The 16,943-nt window shown below is 42.9% G+C and overlaps 1 protein-coding gene and 1 long non-coding RNA gene across 4 annotated transcripts in view; one reads left to right on the plus strand and one right to left on the minus strand.

Moving 5' to 3' along the window:
• The first annotated feature begins 15 nt into the window (after nt 1-15).
• On the plus strand, nt 16-12,445 carry LOC144455882 (uncharacterized). Its single transcript, XR_013484707.1, has 2 exons — nt 16-183; nt 11,946-12,445. It is a non-coding gene; the product is annotated as an uncharacterized LOC144455882 (long non-coding RNA).
• LKAAEAR1 (LKAAEAR motif containing 1) overlaps nt 7,421-16,943 on the minus strand; it is a 37,264-nt gene continuing 27,741 nt past the window's right edge. For all 3 annotated transcript variants that reach the window (XM_020981674.2, XM_078149921.1, XM_020981675.1), the window contains 3 exons: nt 9,419-9,999; nt 8,932-9,054; nt 7,421-7,810 (listed from right to left, as the gene is read on the minus strand). In XM_020981674.2, coding sequence (XP_020837333.1) covers nt 7,754-7,810; nt 8,932-9,054; nt 9,419-9,999 — 761 coding nt within the window. In that variant the 3' untranslated portion in view covers nt 7,421-7,753. The remainder of the gene's footprint in view (nt 7,811-8,931; nt 9,055-9,418; nt 10,000-16,943) is intronic.

A 16,943-nucleotide genomic window follows, 5' to 3' on the forward strand; every position in this document is an offset into this window, starting at 1 on the left:
CTTACCGCTGGGGGCCCCGCCCGCCCCCGCCTCCGCCCCCGTCCCGGTCCCGGCCCCCGCCCTAGGACTTCACTTTGCAGCCTCCGGGGTTCGGCAGCCCAGGAGTTTCTTCTTCTCGCCCACCCTCCACCAGGCTTGGCGGGGGCTCAGGATAACTCTCGGGCTCGTCTCCACCGGGCGAAAGTGGGTGTGTGGGTGTGTGAAGGTGTGTGGGTGGGGGACCGGATGCTGGAGTGAGGGAGGAGACCCACGGAGACTCGCTGGAGGAGCCGGGGTGGAGTGGGAGGAGAGGCGGGGAACAGATTTTCTTCTCCCCCCCCCGCCCCCCCTCCCGGTGAATGGCCCCAGAGATGCGTGTCCTCCTCCCCCCTCCACAGCGCTGGTTCTGGACAAGGGATGGGGAGAGGGGGTCCTGAGGCCTGTGGTCTGTGTCCTTGACTCTTGTCTCAGTCTTCCGAGTTTCTTATATTTGTGTCCGTGTCTCTTTGAATCTCTTTCTTCGTCCGTATTTCTGCATCTCTGACTTCGGGATTATGTCTCTGACTTCATATTCCTCTCTCTGTGCGTCTGCCTCCGTATCTCAGTTCATGTCGCTGTGTCCGTTCATGTCTGGGTCTCTTTATCCTGGTGTCTCTATGTCTCAGTGAGGGGGCAGATCCCACAGGTCTGAGGGGGAAGACGGCAGAAGCTGCCATGTCTGGACTGCCCAGCAGGTGGTGACCAACTCACACTGGGAGAGTAGTGGGGCTCTAAAGGGTGGGGGAGAGGGGTGCAAACGGTCAGGATCTAATCATTTACTGCACAGGGCTGGAAAAGGTTCTAAGTGGCTGAGTTTCTCCAAGGAAAAAAATTTATCTTGGCCCCAGGTCTCTTGTTTGGCAATAGTCAATAAATATCAAGCTATATGAAATTAACTGTGCTAAGTGCTGGGGATACAAAGAAAAGAGAAAAGCTCTGCTGTCAAGGTGCTCAGAATCTAATGAAATGATTGCTAATAAGGAAATTATATACCTGGTCTCTGGAGGAGGTGCGTGTGTGGGTAATATTGGGTAGGAGCTTATTTCCTCAGGTTTTTGGATTAACAAAGCCCCTACTTTCTCCTGTGCCACCTTCTCCCTGCTTCTCTCCCTATAGCCTGTACTGAATCCATCCCTAGGAGCAAATCTCATCAGACTAAGATACCTCCTCTAAGGTAGCTTTGGGAGATAGTAGGCCTAATCATGATACAGTAATTCCTTCCTCCATCTCATAGTGGGGCTTATTTTTCCATATTCCCCTCTCCCCTGCCCTGTGGGGCTTAGCATTTGGCACAGAGTCACAAACTCAGAAAGTGGGCCCTTAAAGATTGAACCCAACCTCTTCATTTTACAGATAGGGAAATTGAGGCTTGTAGAGGTGAAATTACTTGTCCTAGGTCACAGGAAGAGTAGAAAGTTCTAGGTGTTAAGGGAAGGGGGGGAGTGGAGGGAAGCCTAGTGCAGCCGGAAAGACTATTTTTTTCCCTCTATCTTGCTCTGCCTGAAAGAAAAATAGGCAGGGAAGGTGGGTGGATGAACCCTTCATTTTTTTTTCTCCTCCTTTTGGGAAAACCCCTTTGAATGTAGGTTGTGAATTGCTATGGATTTCTAGACAGAAAAATGGGAAGCCAGTCCTTTCCCAAAGGGCTGGGATAGGAATTGGTTAACCTTTCCAATAAGGGCTTTTTAAAAGACTATTTTGACTCCTTGAATTTACTTTCTCATTTTCCCAAGTCTGAGTACCTTTCTCCTCTCCCCTTACCCCACTCAGTAGAATTCCTACTCATATTTTAAAGCATAACTTAAATTCTGCCTTTTCTACGTAGCCTTACCAAATTCTCTAGTTGGCAGTGGCCCTTCTGCCTTCACACTCCACAAAGCACTTTTATTGTTTGAGTCCTAGTATATAACTTCAAGAAATGGGCCAATTCTCATCTAAACTCCCTAGCTTCTTTGCACATTGTGGGAGTAAATGTTTGTTCAGTTGAATTAGTACTCTGTTGTGCAGAATATTCAATTACATTTGATGTCCACTTACCAAGTGCCTAATGTGTGCTAGGTAGTATGCTGGGCACTGGGGATATAAAGAGGCAAAGGTACATTATTTTGACTTGGGACCCTGACATTTCAGTCTACCTGTCTAGATTCTACTGTGATCTCCAGATCCTCTTTGGTGGGAAGAGGGCTTTGGTTCATGTAGGTTCAGAGATGCTTTGATGGAGACAGGCTTACACCTAAGATGTCTCTGATACTGAGCACTGGTTCTAGAGGAAGACGATTTAGGTTCAAATTCTGTCTCTGATGATTACTACCTATGTGACTTTGTATAGTTTACTTATCAGTCTCCTTATCTGTAAAATGAGGAGGGGGTTGGACTAGATGACCTCTGAAGTCTCTTCTTCCAGCTCTAGAACTATGGCCTTATTGTTCTAGTAATTGGAGGTCTCCAGACAGGGAAGGTTTGTTAAAGTATTAAGGATAGTAAATGGACCTGTGATTTCATTAGCATAGAGAACTTTCAAGCAAGAAAATTCCCTCCATCAAAGCAGGTAGATAACTCCTCTGTAACTTATAGTCTCAACAGAGTTTCCTGGGACATTGACAAGTTGATTTACCCAATGTCACACAGCCAATATATGTCAGAAATGGGACTTGAAATTGGGAGGTAGAGCCAAGATGGCAGAATAGAGAAAGCACTACAGTCCAGCTTTCCTAACATCCCCCTCCAAACAACTTTAAAATAATGCCTTGAAATCCAGGTCTCCCTGGCTTGTGGCCACATCTCTCTGCACTATAACCTTAACCATTAAGTATGGCCTCATTTCCCAAGGCTCTGTCCTAGGCACCCTTCTATCTGCTGTCTTTTGATGACAGTTTTATTAGTTTCGATGGAGTTGTATGCTCAGTGAACCACCTCGGCTAGCTGTATTCAAATGTATCTCAAGGTTGCCATCAAACTCTGGCAGAACTGAAGTTCGACCTCAGATTCTCTTCTGCTTCATTTCAATGCTCTGAAAATCACTTGTCCTGGAGTAGAAGTTTGTGATCTGTATACAGCTGCCTGAACATATTCTGCACTATAATGGGCCTGATGGGGGAGGGTCATTGCAGAGCAAAGGAAAGACAAGGACTTTAAATCCTAGGATTAAAGTCTTTTGAGAAATCCTCCTCTAGCCCAGTTATTCCCCCCCTCACATCCCCCCCCAAAAAAAAATGGCATTTGGAAGTTTCTTGGGAACTCTCTCCTTTGTCCTCCACCCAGTTTTGTCACTCAGCTCCTCTCTGCTCTCCCAGTCCATAGCCCCTTACCTTGGCTTCTCTTTTTCTCCTTTCACAACATTGACCCCCTGGTTAACTAATTCAATTTTACACTGAGCCCTCTGTTTGATCCCTTTGCTCCTTTGTCCTCAATCATGCCTTACTTAAATTTTGACCCGAGTTACCTCAACTGGTTTCTCTGCTCCTGCTCCCATGTAGCTCAGGAAGTCACAACCTGACCAACTGGGTCCACTACACTGATCTCAGCCAGGCCCTGATTACTGCAATGACAATTTTTTTTGATTTCTGGTTGACTTTCTATTGCACTATAGCCTGAACTTCCCAACCTCTTTTTAAGCCTCCTCTGCTACTTTCTCTCTCTCCCTCTCCTTACTGACATTAGTAAAAAGAGGTCATCCATTGAGAACTCCCTGTTCTCCCTTAATCCACACCTCAGAATCCCTCACCACTATTCATCTATTTTCTCTTTTGCTTCGGTCTCTGAAAAAAAGAGGACTCTTCTTACCAAGTCAAACCTCTTTCTTATGCTCTTGATTCTGATCTCCTCCCATCTCCTCCTGGGAACTCACCTGCCTCAATCATTCCTATTCTATCTTATTTTTAGTCTCTTCTGATCTAATGGTTCTTCCTCCCCTCTTAATATGTTCAGGTTTCCCCATTTTAAGGAACCCCCCCCAATCAAACCCTGTACGTGTTCCAACCGTCTTCCCAAACCTCATCCACTACTTTCTCCCTCTCTCTTCTTCCCAGTACCAGCCATTTACTTTACTAGTAAAAGAAGCTATCCATTGTGAGCTCTGTGATCACTTAATCTATACCTCAGAATCCCTCATCACCAACCATCCCTCCATCTCTCCATCCATCTTTTCCTCTTGCTTCAGCCTCTGAAAAAAAAGAGAACCCTTCTTACCAAGTCTTACCTTACTATTTGCACTCTTGAATGCCTACTCTTTTATTTTCAGTCTCTTATCCATTGGTTCCTCCTCTTCTGTTAATATGCCCAGATCTCTCTCTATCCTAAAAACCAACCAACCAACCACCCAAAAACCCCCTGTACACAACTGCCATCTCCTTGGTTTTTTTTGTTTTTTTATGGTTTTTTTTGGCTAGGCAATGGGGTTAAGTGACTTGCCCAGAGTCACACAGCTAGTAAGTGTTATGTGTCTGAGGCCGAATTTGAACTCGGGTCCTCCTGAATCCAGGGCCAGTGCTCTATCCACTGCGCCACCTAGCTGCCCCCCAACTGCCATCTCCTTAAGGGGGACCTTGACATCCCTTTCATCATCTAAGATTGTGGTTAATCCAATGGCCATTTCTCAGGGATTATACTTGACTTCTTTGCATCTTCCAAAACCACCTACCACTCCCTCTGCTTGGATTCTTTACCTTCACTTGGCTTTTGAGACATTGCTCTCTTCTGGAATTATTCCTGTCTGGTTGTTCCTTTTTCACTCCTCCACACCTTGTCTAATAAGCATGGACACATCCCCTAAGCCTTCTGTCTTGGGCATGCTTCTTTTTGCTCTCTTTTGATGGTGATTTCATTAGTTCCCAAGGGTCTTCTCTATTCAGATGACCCCCAAATCTACATATCTAGTCTTAATCTCTTAAGCTTCAATTTCCTATCACCAACTGGCTACTAGGCATTTCTATCTGGATATACCACCAGCTCCTCCAATTCTGCCTGTCAAAAATGGAACTCATTTCTTCCCTGACCTATCTCTCTTCTACATTTCCCTATTCTTTTGGGGGATACAATCATCCTTTCAGCCATCCAGCTCCCCAACATTGGATTCCTTCTTGACTCTTTGCTCTTTCTTATGCTCATATATGATCAATTGCCAAGTGCCATCCAACATACATGTACAGCTTCATTTTTTTCCCCCTTTACTTTTTTTCCCCTACTCATAGGCTTTACCATGATTCAGGGCTTTGCAAGTTTTTACTTAGGCTATTGTAATAGGTTACTAATTGTTCTCCCTGCTTCTATTCTCTCCCATAACCAATCTAGCCTCCCACCAAACTGACATTCCCAAAGCATGTATCAGGCTATGTCAGTCCTAAACACTTTAGTGGTTTCCTACTGCCTCTAGGATAAAATACAAAATCCTGAGCCTGACAGTTAAAAAGTTTTCTACTATTGATATCTTACTTTTTCAGTTTGATTTATGATTTTTGCCCTTCACAGAGTCTCCATTCCAGCAAAACTAGCCTACATTCTATTACCTGCCTCCAAATCTTTACATTCCCTCCTCCCCTTACCCAAATTGCTGCTCAGGCATCACCTACTATAGAATCACCTACTATATACTATAGAATGCTTTTCACAATCCTTCCTGTTGTACTCTTTCTTTTGACATTACTATATTTGTGCTTGCTTATCTATGTATATATTATATTTCCTTCCCAAGCCCCCAACCCAGGAGTATGAAAAAGCCTTTTGTTCTTGTATCCATAGCCTAGCATGATGCCCTGTAATAATTAATGTTTGTTGATCTACAGTTGAGGGGCAGAATCTCTTTGGAGGAAATCTTTGGGGTTGTCTCATAACAAATTCCTAGAATTAGGTAACTTGGTTTCCTGTTTTACTGGAAGCTCCCTGAAGGCAGAATTGTACCTTCCCCTCCTCACCTAGGTTCTCCTGAATCCAGAAATCTATTCTTCTCACCCCCATTCCCTTCCCATTCCTTCTTCCTCTTGTCCTCAGTAGTTATAAAAAGAATCTTTCTCCTTCCCTCTAAACTGAAGGGGCCTCCCAACACTCTTCTGTTTCTGAGCTTGGAAAACAACTGTGGATTTGGATGGAAGCCAAAGGCAGCAGAGGCCTCAGAGAGCAAAGGAGTTGAACATTAAATAACACAAAGACAACCAAGACACCCAGAGAAAGAAGAGAATCATTTGTTGTTGTTGTTGTTGTTGTTGGCAGCTAGGTGGCTCAGTAGATAGAGTGCTAGGCTCAGAGTCAGGAAGACCTGAATTCAAATCCAGCCTCAGTCACAAACTAGCTGTGTGACTCTGGGCAAGCCACTTAACCTCTGTTTGTCTTAATCTACTGGAGAAGGAAATTGCTAAGAAAACACCATACAGGGTCACAAAGAGTCAGATATAACTAAACAACAACAACAACAACAACAACAACAAGACACAGAAAGAGAATCATATAGAATCTTCAAGTTGGAAGGACTTCCTCTGTTTGAAGACCTCTAGTTTTGGGAAATGTGATCCTTTGGCATCCATTCAGCATTTGGATAGCTCTAATTGTTGGGCTGGGATCTGCCCCTGAAACTTCTACCTGTTGTTCATATTTCTGTTCTCTAAGATTGGCTAAGCAGTCAAAGTTGTCTTTGACATGGGCAGATCTTCAAATATTTGAAAAGTTATGTTCCTCGTAAGTCTTCTCTTTTCCTGGGTAAACATCTCCAGGTATTTCGACTGATTCTCATGGAGTATGATCTCATATTCTCCTTTATACACACTCTAACTTATCAGTGCCCTTCCTAAAATCTGGTGCCCAGGACCAGATGGGCACTGATCACATCAGTACTACATTAGAGTGGAATAGAGTTGGACTATATGACTCACTTCGTTGGAGACACTCTACTTCTGTGAATTTGCTCCAAGATCACAGTAGCCATTTTAGCTGCCATGTCATTCTGTTGACTCATATTGAATTGTATCCACTAGAACCTTTGATTTATTTCCCCCCATTTGAACTGTAGTATAGAAAAGTTTCCCCCTACTTCTGGATTTGTGTATTTTATTTTTTGGGGACTTGTTTCAGAATTTACATTTATCTCTATTAACCTGCATCTCATTAGTTTTGGCCCAATCATTCTAGCCTGTGGAGCTCTTTTCGGATTCTGGCATCTAACCTATTACCTATCTCTCTCAGCTTCAGCTCATCTACAAAGCTCTTTTGATCAGGATTCTATGGTATTATTCAAATCACTGATAACAATATTAAATAGTACAAGGCCCAGGATTGATTTCTCTTGAGACTTTCCATTAAATGGACTACCCTTTGGGTCCAGTCATTTGGTTAGTTCCAAATTTAGTTTGGGATAGTCATATAGCCCTTATCTTTCCTCCTTATTCATAAGGATGGTATAAAAGACTTTTTCAGATATTCTGATGAAATCCATGTATTTTTTTTTAAATAGCATTCTGATTTAGATTTCAGCAAAGTGCTGTCTGGTGCCTGTATCTGCTATATGTATCTGTGATCTTTGGGCCAAGAAGGCTTGTTTGTGTGGTGCTGAAGCCAGAATATGGGGGTATACCTGACCCAGGTACTCAATTTATAGTCACAAAATTAAGAGTCTTAGGCATGCCGTAAGGGAACACTATGATAGAAGACAAAAGTCTCAGGTGGAAAGAATTCTCTCATTTTTTTCTTTTTCTTTTTGGTCCAAAGCTTGAAGTGGTAGGGAAAATGATCTCCAGCTGTCTCCTCCAAATCATCTGAACAGCGGATGGATGTTGTCTTCTTGCAGGATGGCCTCTACACGACGCCTCTAGGGTGGTGGGGAAGGGAAGTTGGAGAGACAGAAGAAACCAAATGGGGATCAGGAATATAGTAACTAAAGAATAGGAATGACTGAAGGGAGACAGCTGTGTCTGAGAAGAGTAGGTGTGACTGAGAAATGACAGTAATAATTGAAGAGGGGAAAGAGTGAATGAAGGCAATCAAGAATGGTTGAGGTGACAAGACTGACTTTGGAAGACAGGTGTGGCTCAGGGTAACAGGAATGGATGAGGAGTTATGGGGAGTTATTGAAGGGATAGGAGTGACAAGTGTGATTTGCAGTTTCAGGAGCAATCAGAATAAAAGAGAAGGGACAGGAATGCATAAAGTGAGACTGGAGAGAGCCTGAGGGTTAAGAAGTAACAAGAAGGGGCTGGCCATCAATGACTGGAACAGGTATGACTGAGGGGACAGTAATAACTCAGGAGGAGAGAAGTGACAGAAGAAGTAGAGTCTATTTGAAAGACAAGAGTGACTGAGGTGACAGGAATGTCTCAGGGAGAACAAGAGTTAATTAAGGGGACAGGACTAAGGGGGAATTGGGGCAACTGGGAGGAAGCCAGAGAGCCTGAGAGAACAGAAACAACTGTGGGAATGGTAATGTTTTCCCCACCTTCTTGTCCTCCTGCCCAAATCAATATGTTATGAATTTGTAGAAATCAAGAGAAATCTTGGGGTTTAGGAGGAAGACTGAGGAGGAGAGCTTGCCCCAGGGAATCCTGGATGACCAAAATCCAATGTACAAAAGGCACATTTTAAAGCAAAATACTGCTCTCTCATAGTCCTCTTGAATTCTAGCTCATCTCCCCTCTCTGAATGGCTTTACCCGGGTTGGGGTAGGGAATCCTGGGGGTGGTTAAAGGTTGGTCCTTCTTTAAGCAAAAGGCAAACTAGATTTAAGCCAATGAGATTAGGGACAGGACTGCATTTGTTGGGTCAACAAGATTCAATTTACACTATTCAATTTACACTATTTTTCAAGACTCTGCCAATTGTATAAATTGAGTTATATCACATGCTCTACCTATTTATCCCTTCCCCAAGGATCTCCTGTTTCGCTGGGGTCCCACCTATAGCATTCCCTCCCCGCTTCCCTGGGGCTTGGGGCACCTCACGTCCGTCCAGACAGTCCGGGATCTTCATGGGGTTCAGATGAGGGGGCAGGAATAGTTCAAGTCGGATTGCTGCCCGGGCTGTTTTCTGCCTGCTAATCAGGTGCTTTATCTCCTCGGCCTGTGGACCCAACACCCCCCCCCCACCCAAGACAATGTTGCATCTTGTTGTGCCCATTCTTCTGGGGACACACATCCTGTGGGGGGGCATCCTCCCACCATGTTCCCCCAGGACTGGGACCTTGAATCCTGTGCCTGTTTGTTCCAAGCCACCCCCTTCCTCCCACCCCAACCTCCCAGACTTGAGGCTATCCCAGGGATGGCTGGTGTGAAGAATCTAGGATTCACAACACGTGGGGTGGTGGGTAAGTGGGCAAACCTTGTTATATTCCCATCCTCCTCCCCGAAAAGGGTCCTTGGTAATGTCTAAGAAGCTTCCATTGGAGTAAGAGATTTTTTGTTGGTGCCTAACCTGCATCCCTTACCCTCATCCGTGTATATCGGAGTCGTAGCGCTCGGACTCGGCTTCGAGCCTCAGAAGCCTTCAGCACCCCAATGAGGCGGTTCTGCTGTTCCGTTTCTGGCTTCTCAGGAAGCTCCCACTGCCTGCAGCCTTGACTGCTGCTGATGCTATCAATCGAATCACTGCTGAGCACTTCCGTGGAGCCAGCCCTCTTGGGTTCCACAAAAAGCAAGTAGCGCTTTGCCTCGGCTGGAGATAAGAAAGTCAGGTCCTTGCGCATCAGGTCATCTGGGTACTTCTTCAGAAATGTGGCCATCTTCTGCGCGGTAGGCTCCCCCCACTGGCTTTGGTGCTTTGATCTTTGTTCCCTTGTCACGGCGGCGATTGTTTTCGCTGCGGCCTTTGCTGCCATTATCTTCTTCCACTCTTTGGTTGCTTTTGATGCTTTCTTCATTTGCTTAGATTCATTTCCTGCCGCCACCTTCTTCTCTGCTGAGGTTTCCTGCTCTGGTTTCCCTATTTCACTCTCCTTTATGGAAGATGACTTCCTTACTTTATTCATTTTACCTGGGTGCGGCTGTGCTTCTGGCATCTCCCTGGCTCCTAAATCAAAGAATAAGGTGGGGTAACTTCAAAAGTTCCGTACCACTTAGGCTTACAGCAGGTAGGTTATGAAGTTCATAAGAAAAAGACATGGCCCCTGCCCTCAGGGAGTCCCTGATTTGAAGGGGGAAACCTTTTTACTTCCTAGAGGAACTTGCTGACCTTGTAAGATGGCAAAAACCTGCCCTTCTTCCTCCCCAGGACACGCAGTTTCTACCCCAACCTTCCTTCCAATTCCTCCTTTCCCTAACACTGACTACCCCTCCTTTCCCATCCCTAATCTTGCTAGACCGAATCTTTCATCTGACTTTTAGAATCACTGTTGTTGTTGTTTAGTTGTTTTCAGTTGTATCTGACTCTTTGTGCCCCCTTTTGGGTTTTTCTTGGCAAAGATAATGGAGTGGTTTGCCATTTCCCTTTCCAGCTCATTTTACAGATGAGGAAACTGAGGCAAACAGGGTTAAGTGACTTCACACAGTGTCTTGAAGCCCACCAGAATTCAGGTCCAGTACTCTGTCCGTTGTACCATCTAGCTACCCCAATTAGAATCACTCCCCCTTTCCAAAGTGGGCTGAACTTCCCTAGGTACCCTTTCATATGATACCCTGTGTATTCTAAGGACTCCTGGGTCTTTCTCTTCACCCTGCAACAGAACCTTTCTATAAATGTTTCTCTGTATTAGAATTGAGCTCCTCAAGAGCAGGGATTGTCTTCTGTTTGCATTCCCCCTGCTTAACAGCTTAATGTTATTTCATTCATTCAAAACTGTGAAGTTTTTCATGGAATACTTATGAAGAAAGGAGTGTGTATTTTGAGAAACTTTGGGAGTGAAGTGACTATTGGGTAGAACTATCCTTATTTTTTCTTCTGGATCATAGGAACCATAGGAATAATTTTCTTTTTGACCAGGCTAATGATTTCAACCAATGATTTTGTTGGTTTTGGGAGCTCCTGGTGAGCAACTTCTACCAATACAAATCAGCACCTACTTGGTGACTTACAGTCTTAGAAAGTCGCCTGAGACATTGAGAAGAGATTGAGTTGCCCAACATAATACAGTCAGTTTGGCAAAAGTGGGATTTAACCTATGCCTTCATGAGTCTGAGGCACTAATGCTTCTAATAATGTAATATCCATTATGAAGTCTTTTCCCTCATCTTTTTGGATTAAGGAAGGGGTGAATCTCAAGGATCACCACAAGTCTGCTAGTGACTAGGAAACTTCTTAATTGGCTGAAAGTGGATTTGGGATTACAGGCCCAAGTGGACAAAACCCCAATTGGTTATAGCCATTTTCATAGAAGCTGCATCTCATTTGGTGTCATATGGGAAGAGGATCTAGGAAAGAATTATGTGGTATCTACAAGTGGGGGGGAACTTTATATAGCTTAAGGATGGGTTATTTAAGTATCAGTATGGAAGGGAAGCTGAATGCAGCAGTACTTTTTTTTTTTTTTGGCCAGTTGCTGGCTCATTGCAGGTACTTGATATGCTTGTTGCCTTGATTTTACTTGGCTATAAGTATCTCATCAGAGTATTAATGGGTGTCAGACAAGTGATACAGCTGGTATAGTGCTGATCAAATTGGCACATACCCAGGAGTGAGTGCTGATTATGTGGTAAGAATATATACAGAGAGAGAAGATGGAGTGGGAGGAGCTAAGTCTTCAGCAGGGTAAGTGTAGGATGTACCTAGAAGTGTCAATAGGTCTGAGTTTAGAAGAATTTCAAGCCCTTGGAGGGACTAGGCTGGTGAGTTTGGGGTAGAGGTTCTTAACCTTTTTGTGTGTGTGTGTGTCATGGACCTCTTTAGTAGTCTGATAACTCTCCTCACAATGATGATTTTAACTGCATAAAGTAAAATACATAGTGAAAGAAATTAATATCATATGATTATATTAATAACTAATAATTAATTGTGATCTACCCTTTTCTTTTTATGTTTAGGAAAGGCACAACTTCTGTTAAGGTCAATCGGTCTCTGAAGGACATGGCTGATTGATGGGACTGCTCCTAGCCCTCAGGGAACATGCTTATCAGTCTTGGACTGGACCCCATCTAACTAGGATACCTCATTTCTATTTAGAGTATAAATAGAATTCAGTCCAGGCAAGCCCTTACCCTGGGGAAAGGAACCTCTGTTCTTGGTCCCATCCACTAGAGTTTAGGGTGACTCAGATTGTGAGAGATCTGGATGAAAATGGCTTCCCCTGCTCAGATTTCTGGAGGCTGCTGAGTCTCATGATCAACCCACATTCTCCACTGGAGGAGCTGAGTCCACTAATCAAGGTTGATTTTCACTTGTCTGGGGAATTCCCTTTCAGAGGGAATTTAAAACATTTCAGGGTCTCCCTTGATGTCTTTGGTTACTGAGAGAAACCATTAGCTATCAATTTATTGATTGCCAGCTAGCCCAATAAATAAACATATTATTAATTACCCAGAAACCCTGTCTCTTGGGAGTTTTGTCTCAATAGGGTTATGAAGAAAACCAATTTTTTTTTTTAAGGCACTTGGGGTTAAGTGAGTTGCCTAGGATCATACAGCTAGTAAGTGTCAAGTGTTTGGTCTGAGGCCCGATTTGAACTCAGGTCCTCTTGACTTCAGGGCCAGCGCTCTATCCACTATGCCACCTAGCTGCCCAAGAAAACCAATTCTATTCAACTAAGATTATCATAATAAAAAAAAAAAGCAGGGGGGAGCCAAGATGTTGGAATAAAGGCAGGGGCTTGTCTGAGCTGTCCCAAATTTTCCTCCAAACAACACCTTAGAACAAATTCCAGAGTGGCTGAATGGACAGGCTGAGGTGAAACAATTTTCCAGCCCAAGACAGCTTAGAAGGTTGGCAGGAAAGGTCTGTCTCACTGGGGTTTTGAGAGTGGAGTGAAGTTCAGCATAGGCCATGCCCCAGCAAGCCAGCAGCAGGCATTTGGGGTGACTGAATAGGCATCATCAGTGGCTTCCAGAGCTCTCAGCCCACAGACAGTAAGGGGGTTGGACCAATGGTCAGAAGGAGATTATAGGCCACACTTTGCTGGCAGTGGGCACAGAACTCTGTTGCATTGCCTATGTGAGGTTTCAAGTTGTAGTCTCAGGGGGAGGAAGAGCACTTGAACACTACAGCATTTGGAAACAGGGAAGTGGGGACCCTGGTCACAGTTCCAGGGCAGAAAAGAGTACTTGTGGTCACTCACAGACCAGAGCACAGGCCAGAAGAGCTGTGACCACACCTCTCCTTAAATCATAGCACCTTTGAAGAACTAAAAACTTTACAGACCTCCAGAACTAGCCCAGAAAATAAAAGCATGAAAAAGCTGAAGCTTGGGACACTGCCCCCTCCATCCTGGGAGCAGAGCCCAGCTTTAACATAAAGTTTAAAGTCAAGAAATAGGCAGGAAAATGAGCAAACAACAAAAAGGATCCTGATTGTAGAAAGTTACTGTTGGTGACAAGGGAAGTTCAAAACACAAACCCAGAAGAAGACAACAGTCAAAACAGCTATATGCAAAGTCTCAAAGGAAAAATGTCCTAGGCCCAAAAAGAATTCTTGGAAGGGGTCCAAAAGGATTTTAAAAATAAAAGAAGAGAGATAGAGGAAAAATGGGGAAAAGAAATGAGAGCAATGCAAGAAAATAATGAAAAAAGAGTCAATAGCTTGGTAAAGGAGGCACAAAAAAACCCTAAAGAAAATAATATATTAAAAAGCAGAATATGCCAAATAGTAAAAGATATACAAAAATTCACTGAATAAAAGAACTTAAAAAGTATAATTGGCCAAATGGAAAAGGAGATACAAAAGCTCACTGAAGAAAATAATTCCTTAAAAATTAGAATTGGGCGAGTGGAAGTTAATGACTCCATAAGACATCAAGAAACAATAAAACAAAATCAAAAGAAGAAGAAAAGAAGAAAATGTAAAATATCTCATTGGAAAAAATAACTGACCTAGAAAATAGATCCAGGAGAAACAATTTAAGAATTATTGGACTACCTGAAGGCCATGATTTTTTTAAAAAGAGCCTGGACATCATCTTTCAAGAAATTATGAAGGAATATTGTCCCTATATTCTAGAACCAGAGGGTAAAATAGAAATTGAAAGAATACACTGATTACCTCCTGAAAGACATCCCAAAATGAAAACTCCTAGGAATATTATAGTCAAATTCCAGAGCTCGCAAGTCAAGGAGAAAATACTGCAAACAGCCAGAAAGAAACAATTCAAATATCACAGAGCTACAGTCAGGATAAGACATGATCTAGCAGCTTCTATATTAAGGGATCAGAGGGCTTGAGATATGATATTCCAGAGGGCAAAGGAGCTTGGATTACAGCCAAGAATCCCTCTACCCAACAAAACTGAGTATAATCCTTCAGGGGAAAAATAAATATTTAATGAAAGAGAGGACTTTCAAGCATTCCTGATGAAAAGACCAGAGCTGAATAGAAAATTTAATTTTCAAATACAAGACTCAAGAGAAGCATAAAAAAATTAAATGGGAAAAAGAAATCATAAGGAATTCAATAAGGTTAAACTGTTTATATTCCTACATGGGAAGATGATACTTTTAACTCCTAACAACTTTCTCTTTATTAGGACAGTTAGAAGGAATATACGTAGACAGAGGGCACATATGCTGGGATGATATCTAAAAATATAAAGTTACTGGGTGTGAAAAAGGAATGATACACTGAGAGGAGGAGGAAGGGAGAGGTAGAATGAGGTAAATTATCTCACATAAAAGAAGCAATAAAAGTCTTTTACAGTGGAAAGGGTGACGAGGAAGGTAGGGGAGAGCCCTTAAACCTTCTCTCATCAGAATTGGCTTGAATAGAGAATAATATACACACTCAGTTGGGTCTAGAAATCTATCTTAACCTACAGGTAAGTAGGAGGGGAAGGGGTTAAGAGAAGGGGGAAGGTTGATGGAAGGGAGAGCAGATTGGGGGAGGCAGTGGTCATAAGCAAAACACTTTTGAGGAGGAACAGGAGAAATGAGAGTGAGAGTGAGAAAGGAGAGTGAGAGTAGGATAAATGAGGGGGATAGGATGGAGGGAAATACATAGTAATTATAACTGTGAAAAAAATTTTTATAGGAGTTTCTCTGACAAAGAGCTCATTTCTTAAATATATAGAGAATGGAGTAAAACGTATAAGAATACAGGTCATTCTGCAATTGATAAATGGTCAAAGGATATAAATAGACAGTTTTCAAACAACAAAATCAAAGCTATCTATAGTCATGTGAAAAAATACTCAAAATCATTATTGATCAGAGAAATGCAAATTAAAACAACTCTGAGGTACTACATCACACCTTATCAGATTGGCTAATGTGACAGAAAAGGAAAATGACAAATGTAGAGGGGATGTGGGAAAATTGTGATACTAAAGCACTATTAGTGGAGTTGCGAACTGATTCAACCATTCTGGAGAGAAATTTGGAACTATTATCAAAGGTCTATAAAACCTTGCATACCCTTTAACCCAGCAATATCACCCTAGGTCTGTATCCTAAAAAGATCAAGAAAAAAGGAAAAGGGCCTGTATGTACAAAAACATTTATGGCAGCTCTCTTTGTGGTGGCAAAGGATTGGAAATTGAGGTGATGCCCCTCAATTGGGTAGTGGCTGAACAAGTTATGGTATATGATCATAATGGAATAGTATTGTGCTATAAGAAATGATGAGCAGGATGCTTTCAGAAAAACCTGGAAAGACATACATGAACTGATGCAAAGTGAAGTGAGCATAACCAGGAGAACACTGTACACAGTACCAACAGTATTTTATGATGATCCACTGTGAATGACTTAGCTATTTTCAGTAATACAATGATTCAAAACCATTCCAAAGGACTTAGGATGAAAACTGGCTATCCACCTCTTGAGAAAGAACTGACAGAATCTAAATGCAGATCAAAGCATACTTTTAAAAAAACTTTCCTTATTTTTCTTGTTGGGATTTTTTGGGTCTGTTTTCTTTCACATAACCAATATGCAAATATTTTACATTACTGCCCATGTATAAACCTATATCAAATTGCTTGCCTTCTTAATGAGGGGGGAGGGGAGGGAGAGAGGGAGAGAATTTGGAACTCGAAAGTTTAAAAAAATGGATGTTAAAATTATATTTACATGTAATTGGAAAAAATACTAAACAAAAAAGGATAAGAGCCTCTGAGTTAGATTACCCCTGAAGATTCCTCTTCCACCTTTAAATTCGGGGATCCTTTTGGTGGACTGGGAGGAGTAGTTAGTAGAAGGCTTATGATATTGGTCCCAGGCTTTGGTTTTTTCACTCACAGTGCCTTCATTGTAGACTATTAGTGGGGTGGGGGTTGGGAAGGGATTATGGTTTGTGCTACTTCGGACCCCAGGCAATTTACTGCCAGAAGAAGGTGGCAAGGAAAAAAAAAATCAGGTTCACAGAACCCCAGGTTAGGGGGAGCTGGGGACTTGTTTGCTAGGGCCAACCATAATTGACCTAACAGAGTCAATGTTTTCAATATGGAAGCTCAGTGCATCTGGCCTAATGGTGTATATAGGTAGCACTGGCCTTCAGTTGATGGGACATTAGGACCATGTACCTCCCCTGAACTGGACTTGCAGAGATGATTCTATGGGCCCACCTACAATTCCACTGCAGCAAAAGGTACCATATTGCAGGGTCAGCTGGAAGGACAAGATACAAAATGGGAGTCTGGGGGTGGGATAGAATTGGTCAGTGTCCTTCTTGTCCTGAGGAGTGTGATCTAAGGCATGAGGGAAAACAAACAAAACACCTCATAAACAACGTTTTGAAAATCCAGAGATCTACCCCAAAGAAAGTGTCAGACTTCAGAAAGAGAAGGTGCAACAGCCGTTGACTTATACTCCTTGGTAGAACTTTGGAAATAATAATAGCTAACATTTGTATGCTGGTTACTATGTGCCAGGCACCATGCT

This window comes from Phascolarctos cinereus, unplaced genomic scaffold (assembly GCF_003287225.1).
Source record: "Phascolarctos cinereus isolate Bilbo 61053 unplaced genomic scaffold, phaCin_HiC Scaffold_2;HRSCAF=192, whole genome shotgun sequence".
NCBI lineage: Eukaryota > Metazoa > Chordata > Mammalia > Diprotodontia > Phascolarctidae > Phascolarctos > Phascolarctos cinereus.